Source organism: Lonchura striata, chromosome 21 (genome assembly GCF_050655825.1).
Source record: "Lonchura striata isolate lonStrDom1 chromosome 21, ASM5065582v1, whole genome shotgun sequence".
Lineage (NCBI taxonomy): Eukaryota > Metazoa > Chordata > Aves > Passeriformes > Estrildidae > Lonchura > Lonchura striata.
This window is the reverse complement of record NC_140723.1, coordinates 2707301-2725578: the sequence shown is the minus strand read 5'-3', so window position 1 is coordinate 2725578 and position 18278 is coordinate 2707301. Positions and strand designations below refer to the sequence as shown.

Here is an 18278-nt window from a genome sequence, read left to right as displayed (position 1 = left end):
GGGACCTTACTTCCTCCCTCTCAAACAAGCAGCTCATTCAGCAAAAGGGAAATCCCGAGATGCACTCGGGCACAGAGCCTAGAGAAGGAGCTTGGAGGAAAAAACCCAAACCAACAAACCTAACAACAAAAACACCACCACAAACCTCCCCCACCAAAAAAAGAAGAGCTACCAAGTGTGTCCAAACCAGCAGGAAGAGGAGCAACAGAGCTGGTAATTATGAATTTACTTCTGCAAACTTCTCCTTTGGGACATGGCTCTGCCCTGCTGGTCTTTACCAAATTTTTCAGGGCTGCAATTCTCTTTTGGCCCTACAGTGACACAGCCCAGAGCTGCAGCTCTCCCCTGCCCAAGCAGGAAGCACAGACTGGAGAAACCTTTCCATGATGGCTGAGAGCAAAATTTGGATCAACTCAATTGTTACTTTGCCATGATAATCTGAGGTAAAATTTGTTTCTGGCTTTAAAATGAAAACAAAAACCAAGCCACCTTTTCTTAGTTAAGAAATTTGTTTCAGCAGGATCTGTGTGTCTCCATACTTCTCCTCCCTGAGACTTTGTGACATCACAATTGTCTGCAGCAGTTAATTCTGATGTCACGGGGATTAAGATTTGGCTGAGGGAGCAAAAAAGTTCAAAAGTGAGTGGGATCTAACTAATAAGAGATTTTTTCAAGGAAAAAACCTACATAGAAAAAATACAGCAATTTCAATGTAAGGGTTTCACATCTGCCAAGATGGGATCCAGCTGCTCTTTTAAAAGCACATGAATGAACATCCCTCTTAGAAACAAAGGACTATATGGAGTTGTGTGTCACTCTACTGAAATCAAATCATGTTATAATAAGAGAAAACTGCAACAATAAATTAGTCCAGTTAACAAGGGCAAATTTGATAAAATTTTTTAGAAACCTAGATTATAAATTTGCATGTAAATTTGTAAGAGCAGAATTCAAATATTGAAATAGACATCTGAAAAGAAAACCTCCACTGAAATTTTCACTTGTAACATCTCAGCAGAATGTGACCCTCAAATTATTGCCAGTGAGGACAACCTGGACACATTTGGGAGTGATTTCCACATTTGAATAAATCTGAAGCAAGTCCAGTGACCTCAGTGGAGTCAAATCACAGAGGATGGAGTGGGGCACTGGGGCAGTGGGGGCTCCATGGCAGGGTCTGGGGTAGGGAAGCTCCAATTTCTCCCCTTTCAGTCCCTGGCAGGGTTTCCCTGACAGCACTGATATCACACAGATTATCCTGGCTGCATCCCAGGCCAAGAAAACCGAGGAAAGACCCTTAAGGTCTGCACCACAGGGACATTTAGAACACTCTTTTCTCTCACAAAGCTCACCACCAGCACACCAGTCTCAGTGCAGCGATGGCACAGCAGCCTGGGCTGCTCACACAATTCCCAGAGATGATCCAGGGAAGATGCTCCTGCTGGGAACGTCCCCACACGCTGTCCCCAAAACAAAGGCAACAGAGAGAACGCTGTGATTCTCTGCTAGCTGTTTTGTCCCACGTTTGTGACTCAGTTGGTGATTTAAGAGTGGAGAGTCCTCTGGGTCACAGAATTAGAAGCTGCTGTCAGGAAAAAACCGAGTCAGTTGTGCAGGAAATCCAGGTGGAGCAATAATCCCCGCGAGGGAACGTGGTGAAAGGTGAGCCCACAGCTCCCAGTGCAGCTACAAGGAACATTCTCCATCCCCAAACTGCTCAACCCCAACTAAAGCCAAGCGTGACGATCTCTACAAATGCAAATGGCCCAAATGCCAAGACTAACATTTCTAAAACCCAATTCAACTCTTTCATTTCTTAGCTGCAGGCCCTTTGCTGCCACTCCTTTTTTCCACCCAAACAAAAGACTAAAGGGATGACTCAAAGCAACTTGAATTTCAAGCTAAAGCCACAAAGCACTGAATGCCTCATCTTTAACATTAAACAGGTGTGCAGATGATATTCTTTCAAGCCTCATCACAGCTAGTTTAATTGCTCAAAAACTGCAAAAAAACCAAATTTACTTAAAAGACACATGAATAAGTTAATGCTACAAATAATGAAGCAAGTCATACAACATATACAAGCAAATAATAGTTAAGGCACTGCCAAGGCACTGCCAACTCCCTCTATGCCTTCTTCATTACTGATTTACTTTTATTTTGTACTCAAAATTTTATATAATAGAAGTATAAAACTATACAATAGAAATATAATTTAATTTTTCCCTTCAGAACTCAGTAGTCTTCAACACAATACCTTTGCTCTAAAATCAACAGGGCAAAAGAATGATCACTGAATCCGTTATAAAATATTTTTTTTTTGTAGAAATGTTTTTAGAAATTAAGGTTTTAGAAAAGGAGCACCTAATTTACAGGTTGTGAGGGCCAAGGCCTTTGAGTAGTAGTTCTGCATATTCACTGATAGTAAAATAGAGCACTTTACTCCACTTCTGTCACTGTTTGCCACTGAAAATGGCCCAAAGGTTATTTGGCTCCACTGGTTTTACAAAAAATTACACTGTTGTGGCAAAAAAAAAGGGCAAAAAGCCAAATAAAACTAAATATTTAGCTATTTAAGCACAAGGATTCATTGCAGGCCATGTTTCTTATTAGTGACTGAATGGGAACAAAGAAATATCAATGATGGACCTGATGCTGCAGTCTGTGCTGCTGTGAAGTCCCAGCAGCTCTGCACCACTCTAAACACAGTTATTTCAAAGGAATATTTCTAAATTATACCAGCATGGGTATAAGTCACTGAATAAACTGGAATTGCCAGTGGGGAGTTAAGAATGGCAATTTTTTTTTTTTTAATTTTTTTTTTTTTTGTATGACACTGTAATCTTTCAACTCAGATAAGTTTTCCAACTGTGGAATGATGGTGCTTCAGAAAAGCCTGTTCAACATATAATTCTTAATTGCAAGTGTAAGTCTGAAATTCATTACATCAGTGAAGGTTACTGAATTCAAACCATATTTTAGCCTTAATATTGTGCATTTTCTGCCTTTTTTAGCCCATTACTCTGTATAAAAGCTATAAAACTAATTTTATGGCTATGAACAGGTAAACCTGAATAATCTTGAAGATTTTGTCCTGAATAATCTTGAAGATTTTGTAGGGTGAAAAACTATGGAACCTAGAAAAATTTGATACTTAGTTTTTTAATTATTTAAAGTAATTCACTGCTTCTAATTGGTACTATTGCAACCTCTGTCTGGGAAAGCAGCAGGATGCCTGTGTGCAACTTGTATTTTTTATTACTCAGCAGAATTAATTTTGTGAGCTTGATCCTGGAAACAGCAGCTCCCAGCACCATGAGTACAGCACTTCAGAATTCCACAGAAAGAATTCTGAAAAAAGTGACTCTCCTAATGCCACTGGAACTGCAGGAACAGCTCTCCAGACCCCTGGCACCCTCTGGAATGGGTACAAGTGCCAGGAGACAGTCACACAAGGAGCCTCACACAGAAATTCACACTGAAACAAGAAGTTGCTTCCCTCTCTTCAAGTTCAATAAATGCTCTTGGACTGCAGTGCTTTCTTCTCCTGAGACACAAACCTTGATCTTGCTCAAGGCAGCAGGAACTTCCTCACTAAATGGTCAAAGCATAGCAAGAGCAGCATTACACAGCATTCAGGTGTCTGTAGATAGGGCTGGACTCAAGATCTCAGAGGTCTTTTCCAGCCTCGGTGATTGTGTGATTCTGTGAAATCCAGTAAGTGAAAGAAAACACTGCAGCAGATATGCATCAAGAATGCTGCAGAGCCCAGAACATCCCACACCACATGAGTGATCTACCTGGACAAAAATCAGCACCTGTAACACAGGTGATGTGAGAAGTGGAGGGGGTAAAGGAGTTCATAAAAATGCAAGATATGACAGTGAAAGGATATGAAATGGTTTTTCTTCCAACCCCAACAGATGTTGTTCAATTAAGGATGCAAATAAATCACCCTCTGCCTTGCAAGTCAGAAAACACACACATAAAAGCTTTCTAAATACATTTCAGTTTAAACTTGCATAATTCTCCCAGTGGAGAAATCATCTTCAACTTATGTAATCCTTAGAAAGAGACATTATTACATACAATTCTGTGCCACTAAGAAACAAGGAAGACATATCTAGAGAAGAGGTGCACCCACACATGATTAATTATATGGGTGTGGAGGGAAGAGAGGGGAAGAGCTGGAGCAGGGATGCAGAGCCCCGAGTGTGGTGTTTCCACAGAGACTGAGCTGTGAGCGAGCTCCAGGGGCTGCTCCCCTTTCGCCAGCCAGAACTGTCTGTTATACTTAACCCAGACTTCCGAACACTTGATATCCTGTCTGCTATTTCAATGCCCTTACTCAATGTTTCAGACAGACATTACACAAACTGGCTGGTGAAAAGGGTTGAGAAACCAAGAAGCAATCCAAGTCAATGACCTTATTCTATAAAACGATACCACTGAGTGAACAGAGGGCGAGGAACAAAGCACAGGGTACCACAGCTCCCAAATCCATCACTGAAATCTTCCCCAGGAAAAGACAAGCACCAAGCTCTTCCTTATCTTGTTGATATTGCTGCTGTCTTTTAACCCTTAAAGCCTGAGCAGTCCTTGTGCTTCCAGTGGCACTGATTGTCCTACCAAAACAGAAATAGCTTCAATTTTTTTTTTTTAAGAAGAAACTAAACACACAAGTCCTGTTTTCTGCAAAGCATGTGCAAAGGTAACTGTACATAAATCAATAAACAACAAAGCCAGAACCCAGGTTATTGATTAGCTCCTTTGCTGTTTACCACCAGCATACAGAATGATGCTGCAATTTTTACATACACAGAATCTCCAGCCTCATGTAGGTTTTCCCTGACAGTTTAAACAGCACTGTTAGAACAAGGCTGCCTGAGTTAGGATGGCAGGACCTGCCTTATTTCCCAGAACATATGTCTGTGCAGCTTATCAGGTCGTGTTAATATGCATCCACTGCTTGGAGAAGCCTAATTTTACAGGATAGCAACCAAATCATAGATGGAGGCGATGATAACAGCTCCACACATGGGAATTCCCACTGGCTCCCAGAAGAGCTCTGTCCATCACACGCTGACAGGATCAGAGCTCAAATTAGTATCAGTGTTTTCGTCACCTCATCCAACCAAAAGTCAAAGCAAAATCGTTATCTCAGTGCAGAGGGGACAGTCTCTATCAGCCAGCAGGATTCCCCAAAGCCAAGGAAAGCTGCACACTCAAATCTGCTGCTCCTGATGTAACTCTGAGGCCAAGCTTACGGTCCTTGAATTTGCATCAGGAGAAAAGGCTGGTCCTTATCCTAACCTTAGACATACTTCTTCATTAGTAAAAAATAAAATAAAAAATAATGACTGACAAATCCTAAATACAGAAAGAGAAAATCTCTTTGGTAGATCTCTAGCAGAACCTTAAAACCAAATCTTGCATGTAGTGACCAACAGACAAGACTCTTTCAGTTTGAAGCCAGCTCTCAGTTGCCCCACTTAGGGAGATCCACCAGGATCATAACACCAAATGTCTACCACACCAAATCTTCATTAATGAGCAATATTAAAATACTGCAGTAGCAGAACTACAGGGTCTCAGAGTCAGCACAGTCCTGTAAATCCAGCTAAGACCATAAACTTAGAGAAGTCACTCTGCCTCAGCACTGGGACATTCTGGTTCAGATCTGTCCCTGCTCTCTGCCAGCCAACACACAGGAAGGAGTCTGATACACACGAGTCTGCTGTGGTTTGTGGGTGAACTGGTTCCAATTACTGTGGGCTGATTTCTTGAGTGGGAGCTGTAGAACCGGCCCCAAAGCCCCAAAGCTTCGGATTAACCTGCTGTGTTCCAGAAGATCCGGAGCAGGTGATTTCAGTGATGATCTGAGCCTGATTCTCTATGCTGACAATGAAATTTAAGGCATACAAGATTGCACAAGGTGTAAAGGAGGACGGAAGGGACCAGAACACATTTTTTCTGAATTAATTTCTCTGAAATTAGTTTCCAAGTATATACACTGCCTGTATTAGAGACAGAGTGGAATAGCATTAAAAAATTGGTGCTGATTTATTAATTCATAATACACATCACCCAAATACACAAAACATACACAAAGTAGATATTATCTGATAAAATGTATCATTAAACACATGCTCTAATAGACAGATTTCAAACAAAAACATGCTATATTCCTACATTTTAAAGTAATGCTTACTGTATATGAAGATCAATTTGAATTAAGTGCTCTATGGCCACTCAGCTAAAATAGATCAGCCTAGTAATTGACAGGATTCTATCAATAGATTCTCAACAATCCCGCATAAGTAATTTTTGTCTAATTTTTTTCTAAGATCCCCCTATTAGATTTGGTGTAACTCTTCCATGACAGTTCCCTCTTAAATAAAAATTACAGTGTCAAGTCCAAAGTGTGCTTTAAAATTAAATCAAAATAATCAAACCAAGCCAAATCTAAAAAAAAATATATATATATATCTGTGTCTTAATATTGCACACATGGAGACACATCTCCTCATGTGATGGCAAAGCAGTCTGGCCAGCTGAGCCAGCAATGTGAGTTCAATCACCAATGATCCCCAGTAAGAGCCAGCCCACTCCTTCTGCACTGGGCCCATTCAAAGCCCTCGCTTCCGTGAAATTACTGTGCCAGTAGATGAACATAAGGCGAGTTTTTGGCCAGACTGGACACTGCATCTCTGCAGATACGCAGAGGCCGTGGGCCTGGAGCCCCCCGCTCTGGCAGCGCTGTGCCTGGGGTGCAGATAAGCAACGAGAGGCTCCAGCCCTGCTGCGCTGCCCGGACACGCTCGGAGCAGCCTGGCGCAGACGCCTCCAGATGCTTTTACAACACCGATGCGAAGGCGCCTCTCAGCAAGTGCAAACACACCCTCCCGGGTCAGGCAGCCCCAGCCAGCGATAACCGGGCTCGCAGCCTGCCAGGGACCAGGTGTCGGGCTCCCAGCACATCCAAAAAATAAGCGGTGTTTACACGCATCTTCAAAGCGTGCTACTGTTTGGGCAGAACACACACCCAAGCCCGAAACCACAGAAACAGAGAGGCAAGCGAGACAGCCCAGACAATGGAGGGAGAGGCAGAGGTTTAAAAATTTTAGGCAGCGATTTTCAAAAGCAGAGATTGCATATAATTCCCACCCTAATTCAAGAGAACTGACTTGAAGAACTTAGGAACTCTTCTGGAGCAAAAGAGAGTCGTGGTTGACTCAACATCATGAGATCATTGGCAGCAAACTCTTTGTCCAACACACATGCACGTACCTGCTGCTTTGTTCTCAATCTACAACATCTGTAAAACTGTTTGCACGCCTGGGAAAAACTGCTGATGTTTGCTTAAACACTGTCCTCTCCCTGGGTACATGGGATTTCATTCAAGCTGGTGTCATTTTTGAAGTTCAACTTTCAAGCTGTAAAAGACTTCTGAACTAAACTACTGTCCCAAGACAACAATGTTTTTGTTTTAGAGACTTCTAAGTTTTTACTGGAGAATCCCTAAAACAATTCTTGAGCATCAGGTAGAACACACGACTTCAGTATTCCATGGGAAAACAACTGAACTCCCAGTTGCCAGGCAAAAATTTTGCAACAGTATTTTTCACATCAGTTTCTACCAAGAGGAATAAATCCGTCCTGCTAGGGAATAAACTCAGAATCTCTCTGCTACACCCACCACAGGATATACATATTAACAAATAAATACTACTGCCAGAAGGCAGGACTTTAGGATAAGGCACAAATTCCAGCTCAGGTGCACAGCACAGCAGCCACAGGGCAGCACCTAGAAGCCCATGTCCTCCCTCCACCCGCGCCAGCGCCGCGCTGCTCCGCTCGCAGCAATTTGGGTTCTTTGATTCTGCTGCACACTTGACCTGGCTAAACCTTCCTCCAGCTGAGCGAGCTGCATGTTGTGGCAGCGCTGGGTTGGGGAGGCATTGTGAAATAAAGTGGGAGGCCTCATGTGCTCATTTGTGTGTCAGTACCCAGAATGCTGCTTCTGGCTTCCAGCTACTTCATAGAAGTGCTGCTGGGACTTGAACCGTGGGAACACGGCAGCGCTGGGTGTGTGGGTGTGCTCACACGCGTGCAAGGACAGCTCTGCCTCTCCTGGGCCCTGCTCACAGCCAGTCCTGCTCAGGGTACAAATGTCTGGCACACAGGTGGGGAATCTCAAAGTGCTGTCAAACGCTGCTCGGTTCAGTATTGAAGAAAAAGGGTTCAAAACAGACATAGCTGAACCCACCCTCCTGTTCTGGAAATAGCAACCAACCAAGCCTTCGGGGCTGTGTCTGAACTAACGCTGTGTGAGTGGAGCATCCTGATGTGAGGCAAGCAGGGAGCTGTCTGTCACACGGGAGTGGAGAGCAGCACCACAGACACACCGAGGCCACAGCGGTCCCACAGGAGAGCACGCACCAGGCACCAGGAGCTGAGCCCAAGAAAAGGCTTTGGCACTGATGCTGGATTTCTAGGACCCTGTTTTGCAACCCTGTCAGGTTATTCACATTTTTAATTTCTAGAAATACTCTAGAATGTAATGGCTGTGCTCCACACCAGCAATGGTGGATGAGATGAGACAGGTAGGGAAACAGGACACCCACTCAAGTAAAAGTTGGTGCAGAGAGAAAGCAAAGTGCAACAAACCCTGCATGGGAAGGTGGAACACGCAGCGAAGGATACTAAGGAAGTAAAATGGAGAAGTTGTAGCGCTTAAGAAGAGAAAGAGCTTTGGGAAGCGACATCAAGGTGAAGGAGGTCAATTACTCATCCAAGCATGAACAAGGAGGACATAAAAACCAAAATTTTAGAAGAGCATAAGGAATGTGGCTGAGGCCTTTATGGTCCCTGCTCTAGTGGGGGACCCAGCTGTCACAATTCCCTCCAGCTTTTGGTTAAGTCTCTTTGCTGACTTCACACAGGTCTGGACAAAGGGTTCTTCTGCAAGTGGCAAGAGCACGCAACAGGAGTCTTGTTCAATCAACACGGCTGACAGAGAGAGGAGATCTTTGCATCTACACATGCATCTCCTGGTACAGAAGGATGGATATGCACTATAGATACTTGATGTAGAGAGAAATATGCACTGGGAATGAAATATCTAGGAAAAGCTACGCCTTGTAGCAAAGCTTTAAAACCACGCCAAGGAAAAAAAAAAAAGAAAGGAAAAAAAAAAAGAGAGGAGAAAAAGGCAGTTCTGCCACTACGCTGAATCTGCACCAGGGGCTTGTGCCAATCCAGCTCCTCCATTTAAGTCAGACCCTTAAAAGGCAGAGCTGTGCTGGCAGAAATCTCCAGACCTCATCATAGAAACCTCATGGAGACACATGAAAAGGTCAAAACATTCACTGCTGCTTAAACAGCCATAAAATTGGTCATATGCATCCCATGCTACCAACATACTACCAGAGCCCCAGGGAAAACACACCACACAAAGCAATGTGTGTATACACACAGAGAAATAAATAAATTGAGAAACTGAAAAAAAAGGCCACTTCTGAAAGCAGAAAACCCAGTATCTGACACAGCAGCTTATGGCATACCAGGTACACGAACACCTCTGTATGAAATAGAACAAAGCAAAGCTGAGATCTACATCAAAAAGGAAGCCCACCACAAAGACACATGTGCCTCACCCTTTCATCCCTGAGACAGCCAGAGCCCCACAGACACACAAAACCCACACAGGATTTAACACACACGGAATGGGACCATCCTGTCATTTCCTCACTAGGCATCTAAACTTTACCCCAATGTTACTAGCCCCTGGCCACAGCCTACCAATCTTAGAGTCTGATTAAATCTCTCCGTAATTATCTGCACACACTGCTACAACACAAATGACCTTAGCATATGATATCCGTTGGCTAAGCCCAATGGAAAAAGACTTCAGGAAAAGGAAGGATAAGTATACAAAACTCTGCCAGCACCGTCAGGGTCTCCTCAGGACTTCACTGCTTTAATAGAAGAGTCCTGAAGGCCTTGAAACTTAATATGAGCTAAAACATTCTGTTTTCCCTACCCCATCATCTGAGCACACACCATTCTATTCTTCCCCACCCCACTCCTTCCCACCTTCCAAATGAATTAATGCAGGAGACCTAGCATTTCATTGTGATGTATTTCTGGCAAAATTTTCCAAAAAATAGATGGCCACCATTTCCTTGCACAATTTTTGGCGTTCACTATTAGGTATCTTCACTCTGCACTTCAGGCAAATTTTGGAGGCTGAGGGAAGAGTGTTTCTCATGTTCTGAACTAGGACCTATGAAAGGGTCCCCAAAAAAACTGAGGCATGGCAAAAATCTAGTAACCTTTTCTTGTTCTACTGCAGCCTCACCTGGGGTGTTGGATAGATGATGCAGTTGAAGAGAACACTGAAAAAGCCTTGCAAGAAAAGGAAAGCACTTCTTTATTAACATTCATTTTAATTAGACTTTGGAAATTACCAAGCCAGGAGAACAGGACCTTTCTACAACAAGAATGTGGAGATTTCTTCATTTTACTTCCCAAATGAAGCATGCCTAGAAAATTCCTTTCCCAGCATGAAAAATGTCTCCAGTTTGAGAGCCATATTCTCCTCTCACACCCATGTAGATCTATCCCACCATTCCATCTCGGCACATGACTGACAGAGAATAGACAAGCCATTAAAAACACATCCACCTCCAACCACGGGGATAATGTGCCTCATTACAGCCCAGCTTTGTCACAGCGTCCTGACACTCCGGGGAGGAAAAGGAGGGGTGAGGACAAGGACAGGAGAGAAACTGGAAGAGGGAGACTCTGCTCCTTAATCCAGAAGTGTGCAGCCCGGTCAGATGGGCTCACTAGGCCTCCTGGTCTGGTTGTGGAATTACTGTACTGTTTGCACAACATGGATTTTTTTTTAAATCTGGGGTTTGCTTGGGTATTTCTGTTGCACTTTTTTATAAATAAAAGCTCTATCTTAGTCAGAGTGTGTGTCTGCCCCTTTAAACAAGTATTTGGTAAATTAATTCAGAATTTTCATAGTGGGTTTTAAACACTTTTTCTTTTCCAGGCTTGTGTATTGCCCTTCCACTCCAGACACAAAACCCCAAAGTTTGGAAATCTCTGACAGTGAGGCAGAGCCCAACCAACAAACCTGCAGGGGAGAACTGGGGAGGCAGGAGTTTGTTTTCCCCTCGCACCGGGGGGAAGGAGCAGGAAGCAGAATTGCTCATCCCCAGCCAGCCAGACATCCCGGTGTCTGCGAGTCCCCAAGGCCTTGTGGCACTGCTGCCCATGGAGCAGGACCGGTGCCAGATGCCAAGGCAGCCTCCCACCCACACACCAGGGATTCTGGGATCTAAAGGCAGCTCAGACTGAAATAAAAACAAGTGGCATCTAAAAAAAAAAAAAGCGATTTGGCTGGCTGGCTCAGCACAGCACGGCATGGAACACCTTCAGGAGCTGCTGCAGCTGGCCCTAGACACAGGCATTTGCTGGATGTATACATAATCCAATATACAAAAGCCTGTCTGCTGGGCAAATCTAAGCTCCATAGGGATACTCTAAAAGCAGGGACTTCTCCATTCACGTTCTGAACACTTCATCTATAAACCACTAACCTGCACTACCGGCACAATTTTTTTTTTTTTCTTAACAGGCACATTTTATTTCCATTCGAGCATTTAGAGCATTCAGCCCGCACCTCCATCCCTGGCGACACTCAATCGACCAGAAAAGTGCATGGACTTGTGTCTGGAGCATCAGTACCTGCTCCCTTTTTCTGGCTTCTTCCTTGCCTTGACCCCTGAGTGAAGAAGCCCTTAAAGACCCGAAATCACGCACTGCCAGATAAAGTCTGGGGCAGTGTGATGGGCTTCAAAGATCAAGGTCCACACATAGTAAAACATACAACCACACACACATAATTTAAACAAACTCCAAGCACCGTGGTCAGAAGACAACCAGAGAAATAAAGGTGCCATCTCGAGCACTGCTCCTCCACAGTGACACACACGCGGAGAGAATGGAGAACACGATTAAAATTGCTAAATAACTCCAAGAAAAAACAGCTGGTAACAATTTGGGTATATAGATGAATGTTACAGAAATTCCCCCCGCCCCCTTTAAAATCACAGGCACCACTTACCCGAGGGGCTTTCCTCTTGTATTTGTTGTTATAGTCAAATTTTTCTTTCATTTCATCTAAGAGCTGGCCCAGTCTAGCTTTCTCCTCTTTCCCAGTATAATCCTGGCTGAGGAGGATATAGGATCTCCAGTTTGCAGAGTCAAAGCCCCAGTGGCAAGTCCTGTTTTCCAGCGATTTGTGAGAATGGACCACAAATTTGTGAGGTGGGTACATAAGCCTGCAGTCCAAGCACTGGATGCAGGCTGCGCTGGGGTTACTGTAAAGCTCTGGCACCAGGAGTCCCTTACACTTCCCAAAGCACTCATGATACACCTTGAAGCTCTTCTCCGTGAGCTCCAGCTCAATTGTGCTAGAGAATTCCTTCTTGCAGTGGGGAGGATAGGTGCCACCATAAAGCAAGGCGTTACAAAGCCTCTCAGCATCAGTTTTCGTGATGAGCCCGCAGGAAGGAGCGGAGAAGGGCAGGATGCCCATGACTTTGAGGATTTCCAGCTGGTCAGCAGTGCATCTGGAGCAGTAAATATGTAGCTCATCACACACCGAATTAATCTGCTGCAGGGAGAAGTCCCTGAGCACCGAGTTCAGGATCTGGGGCAAGCAAAGCCGCTTCTCTCCGCCCACCACGAAGCAGGAGATGGTTTCCCCTTCCAGGATGGTCTCGCACCTCTCCGTGGATCTGTCCGAGGGCATGAAGAAGGGACCAGGCATGACCGGAGGAGGCTGGATCGGGGGCAGATGCAGTACAGGTTCCGCTGGGTCTTTGCCATTGTCTTTCTTGTACATCTCCTGTGCCCATCGTGCTGAGAAAGCAGCAGGGCCACCCAGGGAGCTCATAGAGCTCAGATGAAACTGTTCCAAGGTCTTCTGCAGTCCTGGATGAGGCTGGAAGCTGCTTCTACTTACAGTCTCCATTTTTTAGTTTCTATTCCCAAAACAAATAGCAAAAATCCCCAGTTATCTTCCACCCTGATGCAAATCCACTTAAGGGATTTTTTTTTTTTTAGGAAAAAATATTAACAAAATAAAACAACCCACCCTTGTGTTTTTCCTCCTTCTCACTCAGCAATCCACTAACGGAGAGGAAATAAATCCTTTTGTATGCGTGTCTCTCTCTTCTTTCTCTTCTCTTGCTTCAGGTTACAATTTCAAACCCTCCAAGTCTCCAAGCTGCCCCGATGGAGCACAGAATCACGGCAAAAAGAGGTCTTCATCCGAGCACTCACCCCCTCAGCCAACCCCCAGGCAAACCAATCCCTCCTCCCACACCTCCAACACACACTCACTCACACACACACACACACACACACACCACCCACAGAAACACAAAAAGTCTGTGCCACGCTCCGAGCACCCGGGGCTCAAATATGTTCTGGCGGCTGCTGCTTCTCTGCAGTGATCCCCCTTCTGTCCATATCCACCGAGGGAAGGCGCGGGGGAGGAAAGTAAAAAGCAGGAGGAGGCAGCACGCTCGGTCTGTGGAAGGAACAAGGCAGGAGAAAAGGCCCAGATCTCCGGCACTGCCGAAGCGGCGCGGCGGCTCCGCACGGGCGAGGAGCGGCTCCGCTGCCCCTCGTGGTCCGTCCGCTCGGCCTGGGAGGGCTCCTCGGCTCTCGGTTCGCCTTCCTGCCCTTATTTCTGCCGGTGCTCTCGTTGTGCCGTGGGGAGCCGCGGTGAGAGCGCGCACATCCTCCCAGCTCCTCTTTCCAGCAGTGACTGAGAGTGCCTGAGAGCTGAGCTAATGCAGGCGGGCTCAGCCGCCCGCCCTCCGCCTCCCCCCTGTGTTTGTTGGTGTCTGCCTCAGTCATTGAATCCCGGCCAAGAATGTGACCAACTCCCCGGGCCGGGCTCTTCCAGGAACAGCGCCCGCCTCCCGCTTCGCGCTGCGCCCAGACCGGCCGGGATGTGCCGGGATCAGCCGAGCCGAGCCGAGCCGGGCCAAGCCGAGCCACTCCAAGCGAGCCCGGCCGCGCCGAGCACAACCGAGCTGATCGAAGCCCGGCCGAGCCGAACCGAGCTGGGATGTGCCGTGCTGAGCCGAGCCGAGCCGAGCTGGGATGTGCCGCGCCGAGCCGAGCCGAGCCGTGCCGAGCTCGGCCGAACCGGGCCGAGCCGCTGCACGGGCGGGCGGGCGCGCGGCCCCGGCGGCAGCGCCGGCGAGGGAGGGAGGGAGCGGGCGGAGGATAAACTGCTGGGTTCACGGACCGCCGCGCCGCCGAGGAGGGGCGGTAGGGCGAGGGCTTTTCCCCTCTCGCCGCTGCGTTTCTGGCAGCCGTGAAACGGAACAGGCGCGGGAGCGGCTCTGGTCGGGCTCACACGGGCACTCACGGCGCCCTGCCCGGCGTCAACTGCGGGCACACGCCCCGCGCCGACAGCAATCTCAGGCGTGAGAGCGCAACTGATGGGCGACAACCGCGCGGGACCAGAGCGCATCCTCGGGGCGCCACCGGAGCCCCCAACCCACTGAGCGCTACAGGCGAGAGACACACGTGTGCGTCCCTGTCCCGGCACACGTATGCTCCCTTGCTCCGACACACATGTGTTCCCCGCTCCCGGCACACGTCACACGCTCCTTCCACCCACAGGCGACGCTCAACGCGTGGAAGAGGCGTGAGAGGCGCAACCGCAGCGCGGGTGGGAAGGGGCTGGGGCTGTCCGAGCCCCCGCTGGAGCAGGAAGGCGGAGGCAGCACTAAGACCACGCTGGTGGCACACAGGCGGGTCGGCTCCTGGGCTCCCACCCGCGGGGCCGGGGCTGTCCGGTGTGTCCGGGGCTGTCCGGTGTGTCCGGGGCTGTCCGGTGTGTCCGGTGTGTCCGGCGTGTCCGGAGTGTCCGGGGCACCGAGCGCCCCCCGCACAGCGGGGACGGGCGCCCTCTACCGACCGATGAGAGATCACCGCGACCGCCCCGCGCAACCGCGGCCGCGGCACGGACACCACTGACCACTGAGCAGGGCACGGACACCACTGACCACTGAGCAGGGCACGGACACCACTGACCACTGAGCAGGGCACGGACAGTCACTGACCACTGACAGGGCACGGGCACCAACTGACCACTGACAGGGCACGGACAGTCACTGACCACTGAGCAGGGCACGGACAGTCACTGACCACTGAGCAGGGCACGGGCACCACTGACCACTGAGCAGAGCACAGGCACCACTGACCACTGAGCAGGGCACGGACACCACTGACCACTGAGCAGGGCACGGACAGTCACTGACCACTGAGCAGGGCACGGACACCACTGACCACTGAGCAGGGCACGGACAGTCACTGACCACTGAGCAGGGTATGGACAGTCACTGACCACTGAGCAGGGTATGGACAGTCACTGACCACTGAGCAGGGCATGGACAGTCACTGACCACTGACAGGGCACGGGCACCAACTGACCACTGACAGGGCACGGACAGTCACTGACCACTGAGCAGGGCACGGACAGTCACTGACCACTGAGCAGGGCACGGGCACCACTGACCACTGAGCAGGGCATGGACAGTCACTGACCACTGAGCAGAGCACAGGCACCACTGACCACTGAGCAGGGCACGGACACCACTGACCACTGAGCAGGGCACGGACAGTCACTGACCACTGAGCAGGGCACGGACACCACTGACCACTGAGCAGAGCACAGGCACCACTGACCACTGAGCAGGGCACGGACACCACTGACCACTGAGCAGGGCACGGGCACCAACTGACCACTGAGCAGGGTGTGGACAGTCACTGACCACTGAGCAGGGCACGGGCACCACTGACCACTGAGCAGGGCACGGACAGTCACTGACCACTGAGCAGGGTATGGACAGTCACTGACCACTGAGCAGGGCACGGGCACCACTGACCACTGAGCAGGGCACGGACAGTCACTGACCACTGAGCAGGGTATGGACAGTCACTGACCACTGAGCAGGGCACGGACAGTCACTGACCACTGAGCAGGGCACGGACAGTCACTGACCACTGATCAGGGCACGGACACCACTGACCACTGAGCAGGGTATGGACAGTCACTGACCACTGAGCAGGGCAAGGACAGTCACAGACCACTGACCAGGACATGGACATACAAAGCACATGGCACAGACAATCACTGACCAGGGCATGGACACACACAGCACATGGCACAGACAGTCACTGACCAGGGCATGGACAGTCACTGACCACTGACCAGGGCACGGACAGTCACTGACCATGGCACAGTCATTGACCATGGCATGGACACCTACTGCTTGGGGCACTGACATATCCACTGCCCCTAGCATGGTCACACACTGGCCATAGCACGGACATACACTGCCCATTGCACAGTCATTGACCATGGCATGGACATCACTCACCACGGACCATAGCAAGGACACCACTGACCATGGCACAGATCCCCACTCCCCATTGCATGGATCTTCACTGTCCACAGCATGGGCACACAGTAACCATGGCACAGACACCCAGGGCATGGACACCAAGTGCCCATGGCACGGACATCCAATGCCCAGGGCATGGACACCAACTGACCACAGCACAGACACCAAATGACTAGGCATGGGCACCCACTGCCCAGCAGCACTGCAAACTCCATTATGGATTTATTATTCAGGTCAGGAGTGAGATGCTTTTGCTTTTTATTAATAACAAATTTCAAAGCAAAAATCCTGTGTATTCTCCCATTTTCTATGGACTGCACACCCAGAAGTCAAACAAACATTTCAATCTTAGCATCACGATTAAGGAACAAGCTGAAAAGGTTTCCACTGTTATCTCAGAGCTCTGTCAACTGTGTGCCAAAAAGGGCTAAGGAGCACTTTCACACACCAGCACAACTGTTAATCGTGTTTGAAATTCAACAAAGACTTTAAGCCCTGCTCATCCATAGAGTGTGACTGAGAGACACAGACATTGAATTTTGGACAGTCTCCTCTGGAAGAGTTCATGGCAGTGGAACAGCAGAAAAAACACATCAGGACAAAAGAGGAGGAGCAAACAGACAAATATCCAAACAGTGCTTAAAAGAGCAATTGGAAAACAAACCCGCTGTGATTTACTCAGACTCATTGTAATGGGGCAGGACACACGCCAAGCTCTTGTGTTTTATTTCTACTTTTCTATTCTGAAATCTTGTTCAGAATAAAGGGGAAAGGTGTGTAAGAGTTGTGTAAGAGCTTTGACCTTGCCCCTAAGTCAGCATTTCCTCAGAGAGGAACCCACTCTCACGTACCCAACTTGGACATCAAGCCTCAAAGTGCTAAATGGCTTCAGAAGAGGCAGGAACCAAACACGTTGATCCAGGCCAGCAGCTGTGTCTTCATGTGCTCAGAGAAGACCCTTGGAGAATCTCCACCAAATTGTTTTAATAGGAAGCCACTGGAAGCAAGAAGGACCCTTGAAGTTTCTGTTTATAGAATCCATCACATGAGGATTTGGTGATCCATGAGTGGGATTTTTAGATATTACCACAATACCAAGGTCTAAAGATGGGATTTAACAATCTAGGCCATACAGCCCTTGTTGATTCCTGATGCTAAACAAGTTACCACATTAAGAGAAAGCAGGGCTAGAAATATTCCCCACTGGGTAACAGGATAATCTAAAAGGTTTTAATTAAGAATAATTTTTAAATTATAGTCTTCTTTCGATAATATGAGGGACATCCACCCATTCCACCATTTCCAAACTGAAGGGTGTGCTTTGGTAGAAATGAAAACCCCTCCCAGCATTCAGTCTCCTCTTAGAGAAGCTCTGACTGTGTGACAGGGGAGAAGCACCAGACACACAGTGAATTCCCCCAGGGCTGTGGCAGTTGACCAGACTGTCACCAGAGACACTCGGATACAATGGGGACCAGCAGCAGGATCACTCCCAAGATGCATTTAGTGCAATTTCAGGCCTTTTTATAATCCACTAAAATACAAATGGCCAGATAAACTCAAACATCACATCTGGAGTTCCTGATTCTTTTAAAGAACCAAACTAATGCCTGCAGGAAGTTTGGATAGCAATGGAAATGCTTCTCAGCTCTGGAAGCTGGGTTGCTTTTCTTTTTTTTTCACTCCCTCTCCTTCATCCCCTAGAAAGAAAGGACAGAAAGCAGTAGCTGCAGTTCATTTTAAGAGAGGTGCCGTTTTCTCTTCCAA

General features: G+C 47.8%; 1 protein-coding gene across 2 annotated transcripts in view; it reads right to left on the bottom strand.

The window, feature by feature from the left end:
* The window catches only part of SKI (SKI proto-oncogene), a 102349-nt gene extending 87948 nt beyond the window's left edge, over nucleotides 1-14401 (bottom strand). Inside the window, exons 1-2 of one of the 2 annotated variants that reach the window (XM_021529870.4) lie at nucleotides 13178-14299; nucleotides 12143-13064 (exon numbers count right to left, since the gene is read on the bottom strand). In XM_021529870.4, the coding sequence (XP_021385545.1) occupies nucleotides 12143-13054 (912 nt within the window). In that variant the 5' untranslated portion in view covers nucleotides 13055-13064; nucleotides 13178-14299. Of the gene's footprint in view, nucleotides 1-12142 lie in introns of both variants that reach the window. The other variant, XM_021529869.4, reaches the window with a different exon arrangement.
* Nucleotides 14402-18278: the final 3877 nt, after the last annotated feature.